Here is a 27,288-nt window from a genome sequence, read left to right as displayed (position 1 = left end):
TGTGGTGTGGCTATAAAAGTCCAACCCTGTTAATTACCCAAATGTGAGAGTTGGGGTGTCAGTATAGCTCCTTGCAGTGAAACGTCATTTTTTTCTGTTTGCTTTTTTTTAAAAACCTAGGAAACGACATCCAAAAAACAAAGTAAAAGGAAAGCTGAGGTTGCAAAGTTAAGTACTCAAAATTAGGAAATGCCAGAAAGATCAATGCAACCTTAATCTCACCCCCTTTGTATGTGTGCATTATGACAGTATGTAAACATGTAATTAAAAACTATGTTTCCCCACAGGACCCTGGCCTCATTCATTGCATAGGATGGACTGTGCCCTGGGAACAAACTGGAGTTGTGCAGGGAACGAGGCTGCTGTCTGTAGGACCCTAACTTGGTTTGCTGAAGAAAGCAGGGGACAGCAGAAAGGGAAAAAACAGTCTTGTGGTTAAGACAGGTGACTGTAGCCTTAGAGAACTGGATTGTATCCCTGCCTCTGTCACAAAGTTCCCATGTGACCCTCAGCAACTCACAAAAACCAGTTTCTTCCACAGGAAGCCACTAACTCTGCACTTCTTACTTTCTGGGTGTTTAACCGGTTACATCTGAGCCAAAATCTGGATAAGTGTTCAACACTCACAGCTGCAACCGAACTCAATGGGTGCTGTGAGCTGAGCATACAAAGTGCCAGAAAAATGGTAAGTAGTCTGAAAAATCAAGGTCTAGGCATCTCAATATACACACCCAAATTTAAAGCACACTTGACAATTTTGTCCTTAATCTCTGTGCCTCAGTTCCCCAGCTGTTAAATGGGGATGGATGACATCACCTCTCTTCAAAGCGATGTTGTAAAGTTAATGATGATTTTGAAGCACTGGGATGTTGTGGTGATGAGTGTCCTAGAAAAGCCTATGAAGAAGTTAATTCTGCATTCAGGGCAGGATTTGGATAGTATGTGCACTAAGACCTGGGGCCACTCATTGAAAGAGGATAAAAAAATATTGAACTCATTCACTGAGCACCATCCATCCTATACGCTGAATGAGACAAGAGTTCTGTGGAAAAAATAGTATTTGGTCATGTAATTAGAGACTATCATACAATATATGTATAATAAGACCAATTTAAAGGTTGCACAGGCAACCATGTCTGAACTATTGTGTGCTTAATTTTGCAATCTTAATCTCCTAACATGTTATATATTACTATATATTGCCTAGGCCTTTTTTTGCTTAAACTTCCTTTTTCATTATGTAAAAATCTCTACTTTTTTCTTGGTTAATTTGCAGGTATTTTTGTCAGTGAGCTTTATTTTTTGAAACTAATTTTAGTAAGATGTTGTAATTCAGTAGTTTATAGCGAAGTGTGACAGATACGCAAACTAAATAAGTGTACTTTCATTTAACATTCACCACTATTCCTCATGGGATGGCTTACAATGGGAGCTTTCTCTTTTTATGTGTTTTAGAACCCAATATTATTTCAGAAGTGCACTTTGCATGCTGCACTCAAACAGTACTCATGCTAGGAGCATGCTGTGATGGAACCATGGTTGGACTGTGTGAGAGAATGTGCATATGAGTGAAAGAGAACAAAGCAGTTGCCTAATTAGGAACCTTGCTACTAGCAACTGTAAGTGGGCAAAGGCATGTTTGGCTAATCAAGGTTATTCAGGAGTTCTAATTATTTTTCTCTCAGCATGCCACATTAAGCTTGAAGCACTTCTGTTTCCTAAACACTAAGCAGTTTCCATTATCCACTGTAGTAACTTTAGTAACAAAATACCATATAACTTACCCATTTTAATTCTCATGATACAGCTGTGTTTGTTACATTTGTCCTAATAACTGTTTTTAAATTGCTCTAACTATAGAGCATAACATTATATTGCATTGAAAAAGGAGTATCCACAAGACTCCAACTCCAGCCAGTGTACTTCAAGTACCTGTATAACAAATAAATCTTGGGGAAAGAGGTTAAGATATATATACTTGAGGACCTTTAAATACTTATCAGTTTTACTTCACTTTAAATGCAGTGTCTTCTTGCAAAGATATACCAAAAAAAGTGTAAGTATAATATCTTAATTCTTAATTATTGTTTTTAAAGAGCAGCAGATTCATCCAGCGTCCTAATATATTTAGAAAATTAGGAAAGTGACATACTTGATAAATATCAAACACTGTTGCTCATTTCAACTCACCTCTCTGATTCTCTTGATCTGAATATAATTTGATCGACCCCAGTCAAGTTCTTCCTGAAGGACACAGAGAAAATTAGAGATATAATGCAAACAGGGAATATTTGTTACCTGTTTATTTCCACACTGGTTCCCAACTTCTTCCTCAATCTACCACTAATGGGCTCTGACGCTCTCTGTGTAGATATTGGATAAGCAGTCCTGATTCACAACAGGAAGCTGTAGAATTAGGCCACACCATCTACATACCCATTTGCTCATCAGTCATATATTTCCAAAGGTGTAAAGACGCTAGATATCAATTAGAAACATCATAACTATGGCACTCGTATACCACAGCAATTGGGGCCATATAAATACCTTAAATAAACTTACCAGTCCAAACCTTCCACATGACCTCCACATTGCCCTGAAAAACAGGGTTTCACTTTTTCTGGATGCACAGTTTTAGCAGACATCAGACAGATAGGTCCTGTGGATAATTTGTCCTGGCTACTCAAGGGAGCTTCAGTAAATGTACACTGGTACTCATGATGTACGTAACAATCAGAAGGGTATCGAGAGAAGCCAAAATGGCCTCAATCTGAACGCATCGTGCTCTGTGTTTTTTGATGAGGTCATTAATGGGGGAAAAAAGTTACCTCTGTGGGTACCACGGACACTTGCCATGGGGGCAATAAAGGAGTTGTTTTTCAACAGGTAGTGAAAGGTATCTTTAGGTTCTTGGGTTCAGAACCACTTCAAGAGTTTGCCTCAAGTCTTTTTTTCCTTTATCTGGTATCCATCAATCTTCCCTCATGACTTCCTTGAAGGAAGAGTGTAATGGAATGGTGGAGCTAGCTTTGACTTTAGAAAGAAGGAAATGACCTTTAACTTGGGTTTGATTCTCCTTTATCAAGATGAATTTCAATTGTTTCTACATCTCTCCTGGCTATTATTTCAAACATATGTAGCAGAAAGAATTTTGTTTCTTGGTCTCTTTCCCTCCCAGTTCTGACTCTGCAAGTTTCCCTTCCTCCAGAGCTGGAGGATGAATAAAGAGTGAAGCATCTTTTGGACAGCCTTTTTTTTTTTTTTTTTTTTTTTTTTTGGGGGAAGGGGGGTGATTCCCTGATTTTTTCTGTTTAAACTTTATAAGCTATTTATGGGATAAAGCCATCAACTCCATCTCTTGGGGAGAACATTTCCCGGGAAGTGAACCTTTATGGTGAACAGGCAAGGACAGAGGTTCTCCAACTGCGGTCTGTGGACCAACAGTGGTCCACAAGCTCCATTCAGGTGGTTCGCAGATAGTTCCCTCTAAGGTGCACGCCTGGGCAGCCACACACGAGAGAAAGAAGGGCCACCCACCTAATTCGTAGAGCTGCACAAGCGTGGCTCCACTAATTAGGCACCTGGAGAAGATGCACATGTAAGGGGAAGTGGGGTGAGAAGAGGGCGTGGGGGGAATTTGGGACATGCAGTTCTGCGGTGGCCTGAGAAAGAGGCAACTTTCCTCAGCTTCAGGGCTGCGGCTGCCAGGGGAGAGACGTCCCTCCTTCCCAACCTCAGCTTGGGGGCTTCCGCAGCAGGGGAGAGAGCGAAACACCCGCTTCCTTCCCAGCCCCAGCTCGGAGGCTGCCGCCACAGGGGAGAGAGGGCACATCCATTGCATCAGAAAGGTAAGACTACTGGTATTAAAATATGAGTTGTGTTCTTTTATTTGTAGAACAAAAAATGTTAATTATTAAGGTTTTTTATTTTTATATAGTGCATTTATCCAAAGTACTTTACAATAGTTAGCTAACAGTACAGCAACATTTGGAAAGATCATTAAGTGGTCCACCGAGACCCTCAGCAATGTTCAAGTGGTCCGCGAAAAAAAAAAAGTTTGAGAACCACTGGGCTAGGAGGATTCCCCAGGGCTTTTTTAAGAAGGTGAGTGGGGGGGGGTGCTGGATTTCTTGTCTTTAGGGAGCTTGTCCCATTCGATTTTGGAAGGGAGCTCATGACACACACCTGATTCTAGGTGTCTTGCTTTGTTAGGTACCCTGATGGTGGAACGGCAGTTTATCTGAGGTGCGGGAGAGGCCAAGTATTTTGATGAACTTGGAGCTCCTTTCAATGCAACATGGCTGTCCATGGGCTGGGAGCAGTTTTGGCAGAGCTCACCAGCACTGCTGAAAAAAAGCTTCCTAAACATGGTGTATTTCTTCCACTTGGAATGTGCATTTTACTCTGTACTTTCATTATGGTAGAGAAAGGACCACAACTGAAAAGGATGACCAAATGGGAAAAAGGGGCGGGGGGGGGAGGGGAGAGAATCAGGACAGGAGTCAAAAAGTGGGCTATATACTACTACTATGGCGGATGTAAAACCTGCTGACTGTGGACAGTCACTACATTTACACCACCAGACACAGCATGATCAAGCCCTAGAGTCATGAATCAGGACCATCTCTGATACCAGCTAAGAGAGAGGCACAGCCTATTAATGCTGGATTGGGAGCAAAGTCAGGATCATTTGCAACACAGACTGAAAGTTTATAGTGAAATATAATGCAACTCACTATTCATGTTTCTGAATGAACATTGTACCCTCTAACTACTGACAAATTACTCAGCCTTTACTTCCCATTTACAAGTACGTGAAGCTGAAGATTAATGTAGAGACTACTTTGAGGCTTCCTTCCTGTGCTGAAAATACAACACTTCAGTGCCAGTCTTCTACCGTAGATGGAAAAAACATTAACTAACCTTGGGATGCCTCAGTTCTCCTCTTTGTCTGCAGGCTTGCCATGCCTAAAATAATGAATAGCTTTTTTAGTTCTCAAGAACATATTGCATTGCCTATCACAACAAATGAATGTAGGTAGCATGTCACGACAGCAGCAATTCAACAGTCAAGCTGGAAGGGCATATCAAGTGGGGTCCTGTAGGGATTGGTCCTGGGTCTGGTTCTGTTCAATATCTTCATCAATGATTTAGATATTGGCATACAGAGTACACTTACAAAGTTTGTGGACAATACCAAGTTGCAAGGGGTTGCAAGTGTTTTGGTGGATAGGAATATAATTCAAAATGATCTGGACAAACTGGAGAAATGGTCTGAAGTAAATACGATGAAATTCAATAAGGACAAATCCAAAGTACTCCACTTAAGAAGGAACAAACAGTTGCACATATACAAAACGGGAAACGACTGCCTAGGAAAGAGTACTGTCGAAAATAATCTGGGGGTCATAGTGGATCACAAGCTAAATATGAGTCAACAGCATAACACTGTTGCAAACAAAAGCAAATATCATTCTGGGATGTATTAGCAGGAGTAAAAAGAAAAGGAGTACTTGTGGCACCTTAGAGACTAACCAATTTATTTGAGCATAAGCTTTCGTGAGCTACAGCTCACTTCATCGGACGCATACTGTGGAAACTGCAGAAGACATTATATACACAGAGACCATGAAACAATATCTCCTCCCACCCCACTCTCCTGCTGGTAATTTCCAGCTGGAAATGGCCCAACTTGATTATCATACACATTGTAAGGAGAGTGATCACTTTAGATAAGCTATTACCAGCAGGAGAGTGGGGTGGGAGGAGGTATTGTTTCATGGTCTCTGTGCATATAATGTCTTCTGCAGTTTCCACAGTTTGCATCCGATGAAGTGAGCTGTAGCTCACGAAAGCTTATGCTCAAATAAAGTGGTTAGTTTCTAAGGTGCCACAAGTACTCCTTTTCTTTTTGCGAATACAGACTAATACGGCTGTTACTCTGAAACCTGTCATTAGCAGGAGTGTTGTAATCAAGACACAAGAAGGAATTCTTCCGCTCTACTCCGCACTGATTAGGCCTCAACTGGAGTACTGTATCCAGTTCTGAGCACCACATTTCAGGAAAGTTATGGACAAATTGGAGAAAGTCCAGAGAAGAACAACAAAAATTATTAAAGGTCTAGAAAACATGACCTGTGAGAGAAGATTGAAAACATTGTGTTTGTTTAGTCTGGAGAAGATAAGACAGAGGGGATATAACAGTTTTCAAGTACATAAAAGGTTGTTACAAGGAAAATGGAGAAAAATTGTTCTCTCTAACCTCTAAAGATAGTTCAAGAAGCAATGGGTGGTTTAGGCTGGACATTAAGAAAACCTTCCTGTCAGAATAGTTATGCCCTGGAATAAATTGCCTAGGGAGGTTGTGGAATCTCTGTCATTGTCTAACTTGCTCTTAAAAAAATCTCCAATCACCTGTCAGGGACAGTCTAAATAATACTTAGTCCTGCCTTGAATGGAGGAGACTGGACTAGAAGGCCTCTCAAGGTCCCTTCCAGTCCTACCCTTCTACAATGTCTTCACTACCTGCTGGATCGGCAGTGATCGATTCAGCGGGGAACAATTTATCGCATCTAGTCTAGACGTAATAAATTGATCACCAAGCACTCTCCCGTCGACTCCTGTACTCCAGTGCCATGAGAGGCACAGGCAGAGTCGATGGGGGAGCGGCAGCAGTTGACTCACCGTGGAGGAGACACCACGGTAAGTCGATCTAAGTACGTCGACTTCAGCTATGTTATTCACGTAGCTGAAATTGTGTAACTTAGATCGATCCACCCTCTCTCCCCTGTAGACCAGGGCCAAGATTCTATGACACTGAGTGCAGCAGCAAGGGCTTAACCACAATGCTGGTGTGCTATCAAATTCAGAGTATAAAATAAGCCAAAAGCATAAGAGGAAAGAGACGAGATGAGACGAGAGAAGACAACATCCAATGACCTCTAAATGACTGATCATCAGAACCGGGGCACTGCTCATTCAGCATCACCGTGGACTGTATGAAATTGCAATTTGAGGTGCTTTTAGCTTACTGCAGTAGGGATTTGTGTGTTAATAAAATGCATTGTGTGTTTGAACTGCTTGTGTCAATCACTTATCGGATGGGGATGCCACATGTTGGGGAATTCCTGAGACCACCCGAGCGTACTGAAACCATTAGAATAGCACATGCTCTGGGTATCCCTAAATCTGACTGCCAGATGTTGACACTGAACGACAGGGGATGGACCACTTGATAACTGCCCTGTTTGTTCATTCCCTCTGAAGCATCTGGCTTTGGCCACTGTTGGAAAACAGGATATTGGGCTAGATGGACCACTGATCTGACCAAGTATGGCCATTCTTTTGTTCTTAAAATAATCGTTTGGCGTGACAACTATGGAAAATTAAACTCAAAAGAATATTAGGAAGTTCAAGACAATGAAAAGAACACTTATTTACCATATAGTAACTGTGGTTCTTCAAGAAGCTGTCTGTGTGGATCCCACTGTAGATATGCATGCGCCTCGCACACGAGATTGAAGTCATCTGATTAGTAGTATCTATTGGGGAAGATAGTCTGAACGGTTTTGCTCTATCAATCTAATAAAGCAAGGCTCTGGAAACATGCAAAATGCAATTTCTTCTCTTCTGGTATAGAATGGGGATTCAGGAAAGAAGACAGGGAGATTGAATAATTCTCATAGAACTCAGACCATCTTGGGAATGAATTTAAGAGTGAGGTTTCAGCACCACTTTGCTCATATGAAATGTCAGAGAGAGATTCAGCCTTAAGTGCTTGAAGCTCACTATCTCCCAGCCAAAGTGATGACAACTAGAAGGACTGTCTTCAGGATGAGATGATGTAAGGAGCATTCCAAAAGAAGTTCTAAAGGGAGGCTCAGTGAGCCTCAGGAGAATGATACTGAGGTCCCAGGCAGTAGGCAGCTCTCTGACTGGTGGATAAGTATACAGTAAGCCCTTGAGAACATTTTTACCATCAGGCGGGAGAAGACCAGGCATGACAGCACAGGTGGATGGCAAACAGAGATTGTTGCAAGGCAGACGTTAATGGAGTGGAACAAAAGGCCAGAGTATTTGAAATCCAACCAGTAGTCAAGGATCTTTGGTATCAAGGGCTCTGGCTGTACTGGGCTGCCCAAACTAAGAACCTCTTTCATTTTGAGGATTAAGTCTTTCTGGTAGACATCTTCCTGCTCTGTATCTCTTGGACCTGCAGGGAGCAGTCTCGGTCCATGCTGGTATTTAACCAAACAGCCATCCTGTCAGATTCAGTGACTTTGGGTCTGGATGGAGTATCTGGCAGTTGTAGTGTGAAATCAGATCTAGGCAGTCTAGGACCTGGAAATGTGGTTGAATGAACATCTGTAGCAGGTTTGCCAGCCAAAATTGGACTTGGACAACAGGGAGCTATGAGGATGATCATGGCTCTGTCTTGTGATTTCGGACACCACCATAGGGAAGGGAGACTTGGTGAGAAGCCATATACTTGAGCTTAATTCCACTGCAGAAGGAGGAGGTCTGGTAATGATCCTGTGCTCACATCCCCTCTGGGGCAAAAGTTCTGACATTTCAGGTTATCCTTGGTAGCAAACAGATCTACCAGGGGGACATGCGCCCTCAAAATGATGGAATATTAGTTCTATGACAGACCTCTACAGCAACCACTTGTGACTGATAATGGATTGTCTGCTCAGAAAGTCTGCCAGGTTGTTGCTGACTCCCACAAGATGAAGAGCCAGGAGGGTTATCTTGTATTGTTGGCACCACGTCCAGAGCTTGATAGAGAGTGGTGATCAGTGGGTGCCTTTTTGCTTATATATGTAGTACTTATTGGATTCACTGGCTGCCTGCATCTGCACTGTGGAATTCTGTAGAACAGGTAAGAATGCCACACAGGCTAGCCTGATGACTTTCTGTTCCAAGACATTTATGTGAAGTCCCTTCTGAGTTAGAGGTCCCTTGTATCTGTAGGTGGTTCAGGTGAGCTCCCTAGGCTGTCCCTGACACATCCAGGATTAACGCCATTATTGGGGAGAGAAAGTAAGAACAGAACCCAAGAACATACAAGGAATGATACTAGCTACCACATATAGTAATAGATTCTAAGGTCAGAAGAGACAATTGTGATCATCTAGTCTAATTTCCTGATCACACAAGCCATAGAATTTCCCCAAAATAATCCCTAGAAGATTGATCATATCTTTTAGGAAAACATCCAATCTTGATTTAAAAATTCCTAGTGATGGAGAATCCACCAACCCTTGATGAATTATTTCAATGATTAAGTACTCTCATCGTTAAAAATTTGCACCTTATTTCCATTATGAATTTGTCTAGCTTTGACTTCCAGCCATCTGAACAGTGTTATACCTTTCTCTGCTTCACTGAAGAGCCCATTATTAAATATTCGTTCCCCGTGTAGATACTTATAGACTATAATCAAATCATCCCTTAACCTCCTTTTTGTTCAACTAAACAGATTGTGCTCTTGAGTCTATTACTAAGGCATCTTTTCTAATCCTTTAATCATTCTTGTGTCTCTTCTACAAACCCTTAACAACATCCTCCTTGAATATTTTGGGTTCTAGAACTGGACACAGTATTCCCGCTGCGGTTGCACCAGTGTCAAATCCAGAGGTAAAATAAACTCTCTCCCCCTACTTGAGATACCCATTTATGCATCAGCTCTTTGGCCAGTGTCACCACCTCAGTTCCATTATGACATGAGGTGGCACTAAGACCTCTGTTCATTTGCTATCTTGCTGGGGAACAGACAGATCTAAGCCAAAGTTGTAGGGCAAGCAGGTGAAATCTGTCAACCAGCACCATATATGTGAACACTAACCTATGGCCTAGCAACCTAAGGCAAGTCCACACTATTGTAGTTGGGTTTGATTTTCTCTCTAGTAACGGTGACTTCAACAACAGGAACCCATCCTGAGGCTATGCTCTGACCGACCTGGAATCTATCACGGCCCCTATGAACTCAATCTTGTGTGATTGGATAAGACTATTTTTCACGGCGTTCACCAACAGGCCTAGCTGGGTGAACCCTGAAGAGGGATGGGGAAGAAGGGTGGGTAAAGCGTAAGGAGTGGATACAGATGAGATAGCCTTGGGCGATGATGCCTAGCACCCATTTGTCAGCTATGATAGTAGACCAAGCCTACTCAAAAGGGGAAAGGCAAATGTGGTAACAGGATCTGGACTGCCATTCATGTGGCAACCAACAACCCCATCAAACCTATTGCCTCTGAGAGTATGGCAGTTGTGACCGCCATCCCCTGGAGTACCGGAGTTGTTTTCTCAGTCTGTACACAGGCTTTTGATCCTGTGAGTAGGAGAGTGTCCTCTACTTCTGCTGGGGTTGGTATTTGTACAACTTGTGACAAAATGGCCTTTGTTGGTATGGCGGGTTCTGCACTTTTCTTGGTGGTGGGAGGCTAGGACGCCATCCCTTGCCCCTGCTCTTGGGGTGCTGAGGGCCCCATTAGTGGCCCGGGAAGGTGGTTGAAGAGGGAAGTGGGGAAAGGATCTGAGTTTGCTTCTCACTCTGAGCCCCCGCCACTCTCAAACGCTGTGGGTTTCTTACTCTCTTCCCCTTTGGGTAGGGTTACCTTCGGTCCATGACACTGGGGGAGGGAGTCTCCCTGTTCTGTTGGGACAGGATCTCCCTTCCTCCACTTCTCTGGTCTTTCAATTCTCAGCCACACAAATCTCAACTCCAGTCCTCTCTTTTTCCTTGTTCCCCCTGTCCACCTGAAGCAGGGTTTTTTAATTACGTTCCTGACAGGACCTTAATTGGCTACAGGTGCTCAAATTTACCTGTATTAACCTCCCCCAGTCTACAGGGAATCACACCTTAATTAGCCTAGGGCTTATATAGCTCCCCTCTACCACTCTCCCATTGCTCCCTGGCCCTGCTGTATCACAAACTTTAGATGAGGATTCAGTCTGTAGATCCCCCCAGATTGCCATGTAGTCCTTGAGTCACTAAGCAAATGGAACACTTCATCAGTTCTATTGCTAAAGAGCTCTATCCATTCAAAGGGCAGGTCCTCTAGGGTGGATTGCACCTCTTTCAGGATGCTGGATGCTAGCAGCTTTGAGGACCTTCTAACAATGACAGTCATGGCTACTGACCTCATGGCCATGTCAGACACATCCATAGCCACTCATAAATGCTATTTTCATGGCCATCTGGGTCTCTTATGGTATCTTTTAGTTCCTCCCTATTCTCCTGTGGGATTCTGGACAGGAAGCGGGTGACTTTCTTAAGTGAGGAAGTTATACTTTGTGAACAGGACCTGATAGTTCACAGCATGGAACTGTAACAAGGCAAAGTTTGAATCCTCATGGTTTAGAGTCCGCCATGCCACTACACTAAGCACCTCACCTAGTTATTGGAGGGGTACCAAATACTTTTCTTTTTTTAAAATGTACAATTCTGGGATTTGCAAGGAGGAAAAGAAGTTCTTAGAAGATCTGTGAAAAAAAAAACCCCAGAGTTTTGAAGCTCTGAAAAGAGTAGTGGATTGGATATTCACTGAGTTCCATCTTGCTGCCGCAGGCAGTAAGAACGAGCTGGGGGAGGGTCATTTGTCCTTTTATACCCTCCCATGGAAGCACGATGGATCACAGGGTGTGCCACCAAAAACTGCTATTCAAAAGCCACTGTTACGTGCATGAGCCAGGTGTGCACCTACAGCGGGTTCCACACTGACACATACTTGAAGAAGAAACAAGGGTTATGATAGAAACTTCTTTTGGAAACCATCTAACGAGGATATTAACAATGAAATAAGTAGCTCAAACTAACATTGTACAGATTATATTTTAAGCAGCTATTATTAGACCTGTTAACACTTTAGAGCTTCTACAAGGCTAAGTAAATACATCTTTATGTTTGCTAAATTTCATTGGAAGATCAGCCCTTTCATTAGAATACTAGAAAACATGATTACCTTAAATGCATCCACAAGTGCAATGCAGTCACTCTTACTATTTCCAGAAAAATTCATTTTGCTCCTGGGAATGCAAACAGAAAGGTATCACAAGATAAACAATGAATAAGTTTAAGGCTATTCTGCAAGGTTCTTATATTGCCCTCGTCACAGTAGTATCTCAGTGCCCTCCAACAGTGCATTAAGCAACTGTCACATGTGGCTTGTTCTCTCTCATATTGTCACCCCACGGGATGAACTGTGTGTAGTATAGTGTTTTAGTAGGTTTTTTTTTTTTTTTAAGAATGTGCACACAGCTATGTATTTATGTTAGAGAAGGCACAGGATAAAGTGTGGCTTGCATTTAGAGCGGGGGGGGGTGGAATTTAGTTCACATGGAAGTCCATTCCAGTGTTTCAGTCTGGTCCTGAGAAAGCTTGGTTTTCTGTACAGGCTAGCTTTATTCTTATAGTAGAAAGGCAAAGTAATATGTTCTCAGCATTGTGATCGACAAGAAGAGATCAAACTCCCGGCACCCTCTCCGCAAAGTCTAGAAGACAAAATCCCAAGACTCCCTGGAGAAGCAGCATGGCTGGCTAGGTATTTGTTTTAAAAACAAGAACTTAAATATCTTGAAAATAAAATACCTGTATCCATCAAGGTGCTGCCTGAAAGGCATTGCAAAAAAGTTCTTCAAAGAAAGTGCTGCAGCTGTAACAAAAATAGATGGAAATCAAGAGCTGCAACACATCCGGATGTAGTTTTATGATGATGGTTCTTAAATGTTTTTTGTTCCCGCACCTACCTATAATAAGGCATTCTTCTAAACATCCAAAGACATGGCCAAGAACTATTAGCTTTCCGAGCTGCTGGTCCACAGGCAATTGTGCCAATACTCTTCCTAAGAAGGTTAGCTCACCATCATAAGGATTTTCTTCTTCAGGAAGTGCACTAATTGCAAGTGCTCCCATCTTTATAAAAATTAATCATATGGTTAATAGCACGACTCAACTTTGCCGACATCAAAGACCTTTGCATCAAAAAAAAAAAAAAAATATCTGGCCTAGAACAAGAATTGAAATTAGTAGCAGAAACCACTATAGGTGCTTGGCGGAGAAAAAAGGTTGGGAAGCTTAAACCAAAATTTAAAAAGCCCACTTTTTTGCAGCTAAAACGTGTGTGGTAGAGATTGAAGATGCCAATGAACTACACTACTTTTAAACTGTTACTCCTACATTTGGGGGAAAGGAGGATATGTTTAATGTCACTAATGCTCCCACAGTGTTTACAATCAGCAAGCACAAACCCTGTGCAGAGTTGCGCAATATCAGAACCATTCTCCGAGAATGGAAGAGGTGGACAGAACTTTGGCTTTTATTTATAAACAATTCTTACAGCACATGGCTTCGTTACTATTTCTTTCATACTTTCTTATTAAGGATGCTTGTCTACAAACAGGATTATTTCCCAAATAGTCATCTGTGCCTGCTCCTAAATGAAGCCGTAATCCTGTTGTAGCAACATTAAAATTGATGGTTGCAGAAATTATGTTAAAAAGGGGAGTGATGTCCCCCAATGAGGGGAAAAGAAAGTGTTTCTAAACTGATAGGTTTAGTTTTTTTTGTTTTTGCTTTTTTTCAGTTTTCCATGAGGAGTCAGTACCTCTTTAAATGTCTTATTAGACACAAGTTCAGACTATTTACAGTATATTTAGACTATCTGGGCTTCAGCAAAACAATTAGGAGAAGTGCCTGTGGCATTACACCCCACATTCTTCATACTAATATTATGATATAATTATGGCATAACGATGATGTATTTTATACAAGATAGGTCATACGAGATATAACTGAAAAGGTTATGATTCACTGAACATGATTATCCTATTTGTATGCAAGTATCATTTTGGTATCTGCAGTTAGGAATATTGTCTATGCATCTGTTATAAATGTGTTTACATCTGGGGAACACCCACTAGACAGAAAGCAATCAGTCTAGATAGCTGCCTGGGAAGAGCCATCAGGGAAAACAATAGGTCTTAGAAGATGCTTATCTCCCACCACAGAGCCTGCCTGGGAAGTTTTCCTGAGGATGGTAAAAACAGTCTCTGACCCATGGCTGCTATGGCCCTACAGAGGTATGTGACCTAGTCACCTGGTACTGGACTCCATCACAGAATACCAGTGTTTTTCCACTGAAAGGCAGGGAACCAAAAAATTGGAGACAAAGGGTTCCCACCATATGCAGAAGCTATTGAAGGCAGGGGAGTGACATCAGGTTTGTTCTTCACTGACTCCCCACCCAAGAAAACTGCTGGAAATGCCTGAGAAACAAGGACTGAACTGGGGGAGAAGGGCTGAACCCAGGCTAGAGGGATTTCTAGTCTGTGAAAGGAATACCTGGTGCGGCTTGCCCTCAAGAATCTCTGTGAACTGCTCAAATCATCATTTAGAGTGAGAATTTGCTACTCATATCCAATTTCTTTAGTATATTAAGCTTAGATTGTGTTTTTTTAATTTGCTAGGTAATCTACTTTGATCGGTTTGCGATCCCTTATAATCACTTAAAACCTCTCTTTTGTAGTTAATATGTTTATTTTTGCTTCGTCTAAAACCGGTGTGTGGAAATCATAACCCGGGGGCGGGGGGGGGAGGAGGAGTTGTTGCATATCATCCTCCACACTGAAGGAGGGGAGCAAATTTCACAAGCTTGTGCTGTACAGTTCCCTTGCAGTGCAAGACAGTATAATTTGGGGTTTACTCTTCAGAGGGGGGTGCACACCTTGGAAGCTAGTAAGTGCCCTAGCTAAATAGCCTTCCCATGTGGGCTGGTCAGAAAGCCTGTTTTCATGTTATTACAGCTGGATGTGTGTAGCCAGACAGCCAGCCCCCCCCGCCTCAGACCAGCATTGCTGGAAACACAGGAGGAAGCCGGAACAGGGCACTTAACATATATTCCAGCACAGCCTTTGAAGCTGTGAAAGCACAGGTGTGCTGCTACAATGTGCCTCTGGGAACAGATACAACGATTAAGCTCACAGCAGTCAGAGGCCCTGTGACAGACATGGCTCTTAGCCCCTACTAAATAGCGTGATGCACACACACCAACATCCTAGGTGGGAAAATATTTACCCTGATAAAAGAAATGTCCAGTAGTCGACACTTATTGTTTCTCTCCCTTGCAAGTGTAAACTACTCTTGCGAAAGCTGGCGTCACCCAGACAGACCAGCCTCAATTTGGCATAAGAAAGGAGAAAGAGAATAAAGGAGTACAGAGGTATAAGTAGGGGACCTACAGCACCATGATTTTTGAGTGCTTTTCACTATCTATCTGCTGGTCAGATAAGTGACAGCCTCCCAAGGCTTCTGCAGCTAAGAGGGTCCCTAAGCCTTGTCCCTTATTCGTCTTTCCGCGGAATTGAGTGACCGATCCTGGCTTGGCACCGCTGGAATCGAGAGATGCAAGGAGGGTAAGAAGCACCCACACCTGATCTCCTATCTTTAGTGTACACATATTTTGAAATAGAGCTCTATACTTTGTTTTCTTTCTTTGGGATTGTGGCTTCAGTTTTGTAACTTGTTTGTGTGTGTAACATCTCTACATTTAAATAAGTAGGCACTAGCAATTTTGTAACCACATTATTAGAATCTAGCTTAATAAATTTTGGTAACCATTTATGCATAAGCCTGACTTGTTTTCTCTGGTTTACTGTAAAGCAGCCAACACAGTTAAAGAACCTCAGCCGTTTTGGCTCTAAAGCCTGGCCATTAGGTGAGAGTACTAAGAGCCTAGCATTGAGTTGTGCCGCCTCCACGGGGCAAACTCTTGGGGCACCTGTCAGTCAATCCTGGCTGCCCACTGCGAAGGAGCTCTGAGCTCTAGCAGTTAAAGTCACGGGTGTGGAGAGGCTCTTAGTGCTGCCATTGGGGCACCTGTCAGTCAGTATTGACTGCCCGCTGCGAAGGAGCTCTGAGCTCTAGCAGTTAAAGTCACGGGTGGTTAGGACCTTGGGGCATCCGTCAGCCTAGCCCGGGCTGCCCGCCGCGAAGGGACAGTGCGTCCTAGCGGTTAAAGTCACGGATGGTATAAACGGGCATAGCTGGCACCTCACCAAACATCCTTGGCCGTCAGCTAACAATGTGTCCCTACCTGTGTGCTGAAGAAAGTGTGAAACCGGGAGCATGTCTGCAGCTTGTCACAGCATTACAGGGTGAGTGGGAGCCCAGGCTGGTGGGTCAGGGTGCTCAGTGGTACCTCAGTCCCAGGAGGCACCCCGGGGTGGGGGGGAGGTCACAGTGCCTACCTCTTTAAGTTGAAGAATGGTGCGCTCAATGTCACCTATACTGGGTGGAGATAGAGCTGTTGCCAATAAGGCTCTTGGCTCCCCCATGTCAAGCAATTTAACCTTTAAGACTGTACTTCCTAATGGGCAACGCTGAAAGGAAAAATAAATTTGTAAATGTTATCTTTCCACAAATGGCAGAAGTTAACTCGCTTAACTTGCTATATGGAATGTTTCCTTTTATAAAAGCCACATTTTAGATATAGACCACCAAATAAATCTATTCGATAACTGAACCGTATTTCCCACAGTTACGGATAGATTCTACTTTTAGCAGGCTACCAAACCATTCAAGATAATGTAGTTTTATTGACCTGATATGTCTTCCTCTACAAAGAGAAAATGGTTAACACATTATGTCTATTTTTCCAGTAGAAGTATCCTGAAAGTATTATTTTACCAGCTTCATTCTATATTACTAAATATTAGTCAAATTACTCCAAAACGTCAACCATTTTTACACTCTCTGAACATGTCAATAACTTTCATAATTATACATTATTTTTAACAACAATGTAGCCACACTTACTACTTGCATCACTAAACACAGATAAAATCATATTACAAAAATTACATTTGAAAATAATTCTTACCAGCATCTCAGGTATTGCATTTTCCGGTATATAGTTTGTCCAGAAGTCCTTGTGTACAAGCCTATAACAATACCCTTTGGAAACACGTCCAGCACGGCCTTTAAATAATACAGCAGATTAAGGCATGCTTTGGCAATGATTTGTAAACTGACAATCTCAGACTTAAACATGTTATACTAAAATTAAAAGATTCATTCACACACACTCCAAATATTTCACAACAAGACAATGTAGCAAAGGTAACAGACTTGAGTAAAACTCAAAGAAGAAAATTCAAACTGAAAATCCCATCTAAAGTCTAATTCCCCTTCCCCATCTTATGCAGCAACTGCAGAATGAACCCTATGAGATCCAAAGTCAGGATCTGGAAGATGGAAGTAAGGACAACTAGTGGTTAGTATGCTAGCCTGAAACTTGGGAGATTTGGACTGAATTTCTTGCTCTGTCACAGACTCGTGGAAGATGGGAAAATCACGTAGTCTCTGGCCTCAGCGCCTACCCATAAAATGGGAAAAAACGTGCTTCCCTGCTCACCAGGGTGTTGCCAGGATAAATATATTAAAGAGTGTGTGGCAGACTCAAATACTATGGTTGCTATAAATACCCACCTAACCCCTGAAGTGTATGAGCGGTACTGAGTACATCTGTTTGTTTTGTATAGGAATATCTGGCTTCATATTATATCACTTTGTGGCAAAATGTGCACAAGTCCTGATCCTGCAGTGAGTAACCTGCAAAGCTCATTGCAGGATCAGCACCTTAGCCTAAGCTCTTTGGAACTGGGACTTCTTAGGCACACTTCCTCTATTGTACAGCACATAGTACACTGATAATTCATAGATTTCATATAATGCAAACAGAGTGAACAACATTTGAAAAAAGCCTATGCAGCATGTTAAGTTTCCACATTTATACACACACAGAACAGGAAATGACGAAGTATTTCAGTGAGACTTAGGCTCCTAAATCACTTCTGAAAATGGGAGTTAGGCTCCTTAGTCACCTGAGCACTTCTGAAAATTTCACCTTAGAATTTGATCATCCTCCCATGAAAAAAAAAAAATCCTATAAGAAAAAAAATTCTGCTAGAAATTTAGAACTTCATTTCATTCTCCCCTTTGAAAGGAAAAGGGTTCTGACCTTGCACTGGGATAGAGGATCTGGTCTGCAAATGCCAAATGGAGTTATGGCTCATTTGAGAAATAAAAGTACATTTGAACAGATCAGAGGCTATCATGCAGGGAGCTGGCCTCCTCTGTTGATATATCTAAACCTCATACTCCTGGCAACATGGATCTCGTGAGCCTTGCTACCACTGATTCTCCACTTCCTAGAGCATAAAGGATAAATTAGCTGTGATTGCAACAACTTTAATTGCCAGCATGGCTTTTCTCTTGGAAATCTGCAAGATACAGAGAGGAGCACTAGAACTAATCCTTATCTTGCTACCTTCTCCTGACCAGTATATTACCAATCATGCAATATGCTCACAGAGAGGTTTGCTGAAAGCTTGAGGGGAGGGAGAATGGTTCAAAGTTATCTTTTTTAATTATTATTTAATATAAGCATTCCTATTGATATCTGATTTAGTTAACTGTAAGACCTAAAACCCAAATGTAATGCCTAAACTACATGACAATGTCCCTGTATATTTTATTTCTGCAGGCTGCAATTAAGTATCTAAGTCTTGTCTACATCTGCATATTTTTGAGAATTCTTCCACAACTGCACCACCACCACTACTAGTGCAGCTCCACTGCTGGGAGTGCTAGTTTAGGCACTTTTAATCCCTACACCATCTAAAGCTTCTTAAAAGCAATAGTGAAAAATTTAACACAAAAAAAGGTGATATAGTACTTACAGTTTCTGATTTTTTAACAACTATAACTTCTGATTTTTCCATTATATGTGGAACTGACAGGATCAAGATTGTCATGCTGAAAATTACACCAAGCTACAACTGTAGTTTTGGTTGGCTGGAACATATAGTACTGTTCTTCCATTCAGCAAGCCTGCTATTTTGCAAGCAGAGCAACATTCTAGAACATTTCATTGCCATTCCTGTGTACAGGAACAGGACTGGCAGGCAAAGCAGAGGGACAGTGCAAAATGCATGTAACTATATCACACAAATCCAAGGCCCTGGGGCTTTATTGTAGCATCTGAGCAGAATATTTTGAATGTTATCCATGCTGTAGCCTTCATTTTCAAGAATGTATCCATTTTCCAGGATCAGTATGGAAATACACATTTAAAGTAAGTTTGGCAATGTTTAACCTGAGGAACTCTGTGTCCTGTTTTAATAATAGATAGGATCACACTTCTGATGCAAATAAATTTTGCTAAAAAAAGCAAGGTAGTCATTTTAAATTTATTCAGAGAGCACAGTGTACGAGTTAAGGAAGAAGTAAATACCTCACTTTAAAAAACAGAATTCTGCATTTAAAACCAAGTACCATTTAAAGCTATATTATTCTAAAAGTATAATAAGCAATCCTCCCAAGTTTTAGGGTGTTATGTAAGTTTCCATATGAAAAGAAATAAAAATAAAAACATTACAGGGCAGTATGTATCAACATATTTACGAAATCACATTTGAATATTCTGGAACAGTGACAAATCAAATAACCCAAAAGCTACAACAGACCTACACACAGAGCAAAGATTATGTGAAATGGCCTTTTCATTTAATATTAATGCTGCTAAAAGCCAAGGCAAAACTCCTATGCCATACCTAACAAGTTTCTCTGAAGCTTCTTAACATAAGACTATTGATGCCTTACCTTTCCTCTGATTACAACTAGTCTTAGAAGCCCAGCAAAGTCTCAGGCTCTGATAATTAGTGTCTTCATCACAAACCAGAGTTCTAGTCAAACAGAAATCGATGACTGCAATTTAAAACAAAAATACATAAATAAACAAACACACACAGTAATTCAAGTATTGCACTGAGGACAAATTTCTGCAATAAAACAAATATTGGTTGATTTTCTGTAGCCATAAAGGATAATCTTAAATGGAAAAAAACCGCAATTAATTGAAAGAAAGTGGGCTAAAGCTCTACATATACACAATTACACTTGGAATAGTCTGAATGTCTTCAGTAGCATTCCAAACTAGAATTCCAGTGTTTACTTTGAATTACAACAGAATCTTAGTGCGCACTGGATGATATACATACAAAGCAGCCATTTCTGCATTTGGATATTCTATCCTAATACTTCTGTTTTATCTGCTAAAATTCTTTTAAAAATACAGCACTAACAATGTGAACAAAATAAGTAAATCACTTGTAAGATATAAGATATAATGAGAAGGCAGTGTGGAGAATATCCACCAGCTTGTGATGTGTATCTGTTACCTCCTGCAGGGGAATTTGCAGCTCATCCACTACCCTCTTGGTAAGATCCCAAAAGTTCTTAAAATCAGCTAGTAATGGAGGAGGGGCGTCACAGCCTCGCCCAGTGAAAATAAGAAGCTTGCTGGAAGGGCAGCTTTCTCTTCGAGCCCTTCCTCCTGTTCTTCCACCCCTGGCTCAGGGGCTCTGGACAGTGACATTGTAGGAGACCGTCTGACAGACTCTCTCTGAGACACCCCAGATTCCCGCGAAGTACAGGATCCATAGGTGTTGAGTCCATAGGTGCTCCCACAGAGAAAAATGGTGGGTGCTGAGCACCCACCAGCAGCCCCCCCTTCAGCTCCCCCACCAAATGTTTGCCACCCACCACCGGCCCCACCAATTGATGCCTCTCCCCTCCCTCCCTGCGCCTCCCGCCCACTGTGATCAGCTGTTTCATGGTGTGCAGGAGGCTTCTGAAGGGAGGGGGAGGAGCAAGGGCATGATGCTTTGGGGGGAGGGGAGGGGCTTTGGAGGAAGGGGTGGGGCCTGGGGCAGAGCCAGCAGTCGAGCACACCCCACCCCACCCCCCAGTACATTGGAAAGTCAGCACCTTCAATAGGATCCGTACAGCCATCGGGGGGGAGGTCCCCAAGGAGGCCCATACCATGACTGCGGGTCAGCTCGATGGAACTGAGGAGGTCCCTTGTGCTGTGACGGTGAGAGGCCAGGGAAATGAGATCCTCCTGGTCACTGTCAGACTTGTCAGTGGGTAAGGATGGCTCTGACCAGGGTTTGTGCGTTACGTAGCCTAGTATCGAGAGTGATTCCAGCGACCAGGATGTGCTCATAACCAGGGCCCTGGTAGAGAGTAATGGGGACTGCAGTTTTTCCCAACTGTCAGGTCACTAGAGTACCAAACTCTTGCAGCACTGTTAGCTCATACGGTGCTGCTGCAGAGTGTCTGTGGTACACGGTCAGTACCAACGTTTGTAAACATACAGAGTGCTCCATAGATGGGAGCTTTGTCACACACAGTATTGAAGGTTTACTCGGTGCCGCTCTTTTAAAGACAGTATGGTAATTGTCTCTCTCGTTAGGGGGTGGTACCGCTGCCTGAGAGCCTGAGCGCCTGATATTTCTAGGTGGTGCAGCAGAACTCACAGTGGAGACCCCCTTCTGGGTACCATGCGTCGGAGCTGCCAGTACCAAGGTGGCAGATCACACTGCGGAACCCCTCTGGCTGGCCAACAACTCGATTTGAGGGCTTGGAGCCCTTTTTCCTTGAACCTTTATAGGGGAAATCTGCTGTGGTTTTTTGGCGACTCTACCCCTTTGAAGTTGAAGATTCTGGGGGATGATCTGGGGTCAGCAGAGTCCCATGGCAGCTGAAGTGCCTTCTCATTAGGAGGAGTTTTAAATTCAGCTTCCAGTTTTTACAAGACCTCGGCTTTAGCTGCTGGTAGCGGGAACACTTCTGAGGGATATGGGACTCCACCAGGCACTGGACACAGTGTGTGTCTGGAATCGACTCCTTGCAGGAGAGGCATCTCTTGAAGCCTGGAGAGCTGCACATGCCCCTGGGGGGTGGGGGGACAATTACCCTCCAGCAGTGAAGAATGCAGAAGAGATGTTCTTTCGTCTTTCTTCTTCTTCCTTTTTTTAAACTGAAAGAAGTTAGAATTTCTTCCAGGGGGGCGTCTAGGGGGCCATGCCCCCACCACTTTTTACTAGATGTAAAGGCAAGTGATGGGGGGAAGAGGTGGAGAAGAGCGAATGGCGGGGTAGGATCTTGAGGGAAAAGGACGGCGTGAGGGCAGAGGGGAAGGGGCAGCACAGAGGGCCAGGTCCATGATTCGGGTGCTGGTGTCCTCCTCACTTTTAGGGAGCTTCCACAGCTCCTGATGTCTTCTAAACACCCCAGGGGACGAAAGGGAGGGCTTTCCTAAAAAAGGGAAAAGGTAAACGGAAGCTTTTTTTCTTTTTTTTTTTTTTAACCCAACAGGATAATGAAACACTCACTATTAAGACGAACAAAAGAACCAAAAACTACTACTACTTATGCTAATGATGCAGATAAGGAAGGGACAACTCTCACTCCCTTCAAGGCCAAAGGCGGTGGAGAAGGAACTGAGGAGGATTCGACTGAGCTGCGGTAGATAGCCTGGAGGCAGACCAGGAGGGAAGGACAGCATAAGTACAGGCTGAATGGACACTGCTACCTAAAATCTTTGATTAGAGGCACAGATACACCCACAGTGGATCACACAGAGGCATACTACTCGAAGAACAGGATTCTATTTCTGTCTCTTCCACCGAGTTCCTATGTGATGCTAAGCAAGTCACCAAAACCAAACTTTCCACAGATCGTCACTAAACTGTGTGTTCCTCATTTTTTGGTGACTGACTTGAGACCCAGGAGTCTGATTTGTAGAAATGCTGAGGACTCACAGCTGCAGTGTACATCAACAGGAGTTGAACTTTAATATGTAAACTGCTATATTATTCTAAGTACTCTGAAAAATATCAGGTCCTAGGTTTTTAAAAGAGCAAATTGAAAAAAACAAATTCCACCATGTGGCATCATATTACTTTGGGGAGACTTCCATGGCCTGAGTTATACATAAGGTCTAACTATATTATCACAATGGTCCTTTCTGGCCTTAGAATCTACAGAACTATGAATTTTGACACCCCATACTGGTCATCAGCAGACCTGGTAGCTTTAGATCCACTGCACAGACCACTGTTACTTGAACTAATGGAGTAACTAATAGCAATAATAGGCTGTCATCCTGTGTGTGGACCAGCACCAGAAGAAGATAAAACATTTTGACAGTGGATTTCACAAACCTTTGATGACAGCAGAGGAATGGTGAGACTCAGGAATCTTAGGTTCCATTCCAGGCTGTAAAGGGGAGGGTGGTCTCCCTGGCACATAACCGTATGGCTATTCCTTTTGGAATCCCCTCCCCTGACGCTTCACCCCTTCATTCCCATCCCCTCAAATCTGTCCTTTTCTCAGTCTTGCCTTTCCCTCACCTGTAGTTCCTTGTCCCAGTCCCATTGATCTTGCCAACCCAGTCCCAGTCACCACTCCTCAGGCTTCTTGTCCCAGTCTCCTTGCCTGGCCAGTCCTAGTCTGTGCCTCAAGGCTCCCTGTCCGAGTCCCAGTCTTCCTCCACCACTCCCAGTCACATTCCCGCCCTGACTCCTTGTCCCCATTCTCCTTGCCCAGCCAGTTTCAGTTCTCCCTCTCTCCACCCCCTACCCCACAGCCTCCAGTCATCAATCAGCTCCCACACATTTTCCCAATATCACTGGCTCTTTGTCCCCTTCCTCTTTTGTTATCCCATCTCAATCATCCACCAAGGGACTAACATACTGCCCAAGTAACTTTTACATTCTGTGTAGGATGATGGGGGAAGGACAGTAGGATGCACTGTAAGGTCCTTGCCGACTGAAAGATACCTATGTAGATAATGAACTGTCAACCACCTCACTCAGTTATACTTTTCCTTGGTTTCAGCTATCCAAAGAAACACCTTGTGGGAGCCTATGTCAATCTTTACCCCCATAGATGAAGGACAGCTTGGGATGCCAGGAGACAGCTTTGATCTTTGTTAATAACAAGTCTGTATGAATCCAGAAATTTTGTTATTCTCCAAATAGTCTGCTATACTTTATCTACCGAGCGAGCTCTGATCAGAATACGTATTTCCTTTCCTACCTCAGAGCTACTACCAACACTACCACAATGTGTCTGGATACTCTGGGCTGGCTGCTAGTCCAAGGGTAAGGAGTGAGCTGTAGCTCACAAAAGCTTATGCTCAAATAAATTGGTTAGTCTCTAAGGTGCCACAAGTCCTCCTTTTCTTTTTGCGGATACAGACTAACACGGCTGCTACTCTGAAGCACAGTGAAGATATACCTGTGAGCTGCTAACATGTGATATGAAGATATGCTTCTTTCAGATCTATGGGGGACAGAGAGTCCTCTTTGTTGATAGGTGCTCGTGTTGACCTGAAAGTCTCAATCATAAATGTGTAACTTCACATAGCTTAAATGGTTCATGTCTAATGTTGCTATCCACCACATGTAAGCATTTTTCCACAGGACAAAGATTCCTCTAACAGGGTTACTTAAGTTACTATGCCTTAAAGACATACCAATTGTTTTTAGCTCTGTCACAACAACATCCACAAGCAGCAAAACTATTTCAAGTGTCAGACACGTTTAACAACCACCATCACTACCTAACTCTCATACAGCAGAGTAGGTCAATCTTAATTTTTTCTCTCTTTTCCTTGTTACCTTTAAAGAAAGTCTGTAAGAGAATCCCTGCTGCTGGGAGAGTGGAAGGGGGTGGAAATCTCACGGTCAAAGTTATTATACAGTAAAGACAGTGATAAAGGCCTTTTTCGATTGGGGATGGGAGGCACCGAAGTAGGGAAATGCAAGTGAAGTACATATAGGATACACATATTCCTAATTACAATATAGGATACTCACCATATTTTACATCTGGAACTGTTACAGAGCTCTCAGCCATATTTGTAGACAGAATAATCTAGTTCAAGTCCAAAAAGAAAAAAAAATGCAAAGAAAAGTTCACTCATCTATATTAATATATGTATTTATATAACTTTCCTTGGTGGGGAGGAAAAACTGTGAATGAAATAGAAATATGCTATTTGTGTTTTGTGCCCTCTGCCATTTTCCAAAGTGATTTTCCTCAGTATTGTGTCTAGACAACAAAAGGTGTCACAACACTTTGATTTTATTTTTCTAGTGCTTAAAAATAAAACAAAGAGTGCTATAGTAAAAAAATATTTGGAAATGGTTGTCGTAACTTCATAGTACATATATATTTTAAGTTTTTAACTGTAACACTTCAATAATCTAACAGCACTAGAAATCAAGACGCTAACAAACATAGGGCATGATCCAGCATGGAGAACTATTGACACCCAGGAGCAGGAATCCACATCTGCAATTCACTTTGCAGGAAAAATATACAATAATTTGTTTAATTATAACTTCATCAAGTCTATTATAGCCCGTCCATTTTTTTAAGCTGTGGACAGTGATAACAGCCACAGCTGTAAATTAACTGAAGAAAGCTTTTCTGACCTACCAGAAAAGTGATCAGTTTCGAACTTGAAAAAGCTGGATTGCCTTTATACAGTTGTAGGAGAAGAATAAAATTAAAGAATTAAAGTTGACTTACATTTGTAAGTAAGTGTTGTAAAGAAGGCCCCAATCAGCAAATAAAAGAAGGCCATGAGAATTAGTATTACTTGTAGTGTGGTAAGGATGCATGGTTTTCAAAAAGAAAAGGAGTACTTGTGGCACCTTAGAGACTAACCAATTTATTTGAGCATAAGCTTTCGTGAGCTACAGCTCACATCCGATGAAGTGAGCTGTAGCTCACGAAAGCTCATGCTCAAATAAATTGGTTAGTCTCTAAGGTGCCACAAGTACTCCTTTTCTTTTTGCGAATACAGACTAACACGGCTGTTACTCTGAAACCTGTCATGGTTTTCAAAGTAACTAATAAAATAAAGAGTTGCAGTAACAAGACAAAGAAAAATTGTCTTAAAAGAAACAATCCCCAACCTTCCCACTGTTCTGCTGATAAGCAAAGAGTGGGGGAGAAGATAAGAAAGGAAAGGCCTTGGGAAGAAAGGAGGCTGTAAATATTATCTGGATTAAGACCGGAAATAAGGGTGAATTGTCTCAAGTTGCTTTTTAGCTGAAGTCAATGATTGGCAACGACATTACTTGTTTGTCGAAGGATATAAAAAGTAAACTCTTAAAACAGTTCATTGCTAATACCTGCTTGACCATTTTGGAGCCGACCAACTTGGGTCTAAGCACCCCTGGGTTTAGTCCATCTGTAAGTATCTCAATCAAATGCTTCTGTTACTGTTTGGTTGTAGTGAATTGCTTATTATTTAGGCTTTTTATGCATGTCTAGAGCATTCGTATAAATTCCATTTGGCCTTTGGATTTAAGAAAGGAATTTATGCTTAAATTAGTGTTTGGTGGTTTCCCATATGAATATTAATAATTTCAAATATTAGTAATAATTCCACCATCTTAGCCTGAGAAGGTAACGTTGCCTATGGCCAAAACTATCCACTTCTTTTATAAAAATTAAGCCATGTTTCAATACTTGCTTACCTTTCTGTAACCAGGAACTGGAGTCAAAAACACATTATTCTGTTCTTCTAAAGTCACACTTGAATGGAGCAGGTATACTTGCAACCTAGAGGAAATGCATCACTGTAATACCTATACAGTAATTCACAATAGTCAGGGGCATAATTACCCCAGGGGTCCCTTTTGGGAATACAACTCACATAGCTGAAGGATTAATATTAAAATACTCAACAGGAATTTAATTAAAATAGAACTGTACATACGAAAATATTTTACTGTGTGTTACTCATTTTAACTTACCTTTTGTGAATCATGCTTGTGAGAAGTTCATGCATGTAATTCATTTCAGCCAAACCTAGGGGGGAAATAAACAGCTGAGTTAAAATAAACATTTTGATGCTCACTCAAAACCAAAGAAATTAATGATTTTATTCTCAAATGGATTCTCATTTCTGCTTAATTCCTAATTCTTCTTCTATTTCTTTATCCCTTTTCATATACAATTACAACAGAGAGGTTAAATAGAAAACATGCAATGAAAAGTGAGTATAAAATTACATTCCAAATAAAATGACACACACACACCTACACTTACTATATGTGGGACTGGCAGTACTACCCCATAATTAAAGTTGCCTGACACTACCCGTTATATTTTTTCCCCCATGAGAAAGCTATATTCAAAGAAAATTAAAGTTGTAAAGTCAAGCATTGAAATTCTAGGACGTGCCAGAATTACATGTTGCCTATTGTACTGCCATCTTTAATTGGATGATCACATAATATTTTTCCACAGGACCTCTGACTTGTATACTGCATAGGACAAACAGTGCTCACTGAATAGGTAGCTATTCGGTATTTCTTTTTATCCTCACCATTCAATGTTCGGCTCCATTCCTTATTCAT

At 42.0% G+C, this 27,288-nt stretch overlaps 1 protein-coding gene across 1 annotated transcript in view; it reads right to left on the bottom strand.

The window, feature by feature from the left end:
- TDRD9 (tudor domain containing 9) overlaps positions 1–27,288 on the bottom strand; it is a 146,492-nt gene that overhangs the window by 42,996 nt on the left and 76,208 nt on the right. The window contains exons 10-20 of the mRNA XM_077820530.1: positions 26,683–26,737; positions 26,404–26,488; positions 24,730–24,787; positions 19,664–19,768; positions 16,881–16,978; positions 16,249–16,380; positions 12,751–12,916; positions 12,593–12,656; positions 11,967–12,030; positions 4,924–4,968; positions 2,191–2,244 (exon numbers count right to left, since the gene is read on the bottom strand). Coding sequence (XP_077676656.1) covers positions 2,191–2,244; positions 4,924–4,968; positions 11,967–12,030; positions 12,593–12,656; positions 12,751–12,916; positions 16,249–16,380; positions 16,881–16,978; positions 19,664–19,768; positions 24,730–24,787; positions 26,404–26,488; positions 26,683–26,737 — 926 coding nt within the window. The remainder of the gene's footprint in view (positions 1–2,190; positions 2,245–4,923; positions 4,969–11,966; positions 12,031–12,592; positions 12,657–12,750; positions 12,917–16,248; positions 16,381–16,880; positions 16,979–19,663; positions 19,769–24,729; positions 24,788–26,403; positions 26,489–26,682; positions 26,738–27,288) is intronic.

The sequence above is a fragment of the Eretmochelys imbricata genome, chromosome 6, assembly GCF_965152235.1.
Source record: "Eretmochelys imbricata isolate rEreImb1 chromosome 6, rEreImb1.hap1, whole genome shotgun sequence".
Taxonomy (NCBI): domain Eukaryota; kingdom Metazoa; phylum Chordata; order Testudines; family Cheloniidae; genus Eretmochelys; species Eretmochelys imbricata.
Note: the sequence above shows the minus strand (reverse complement) of the source record. Positions and strands in the feature narration are given on the sequence as shown.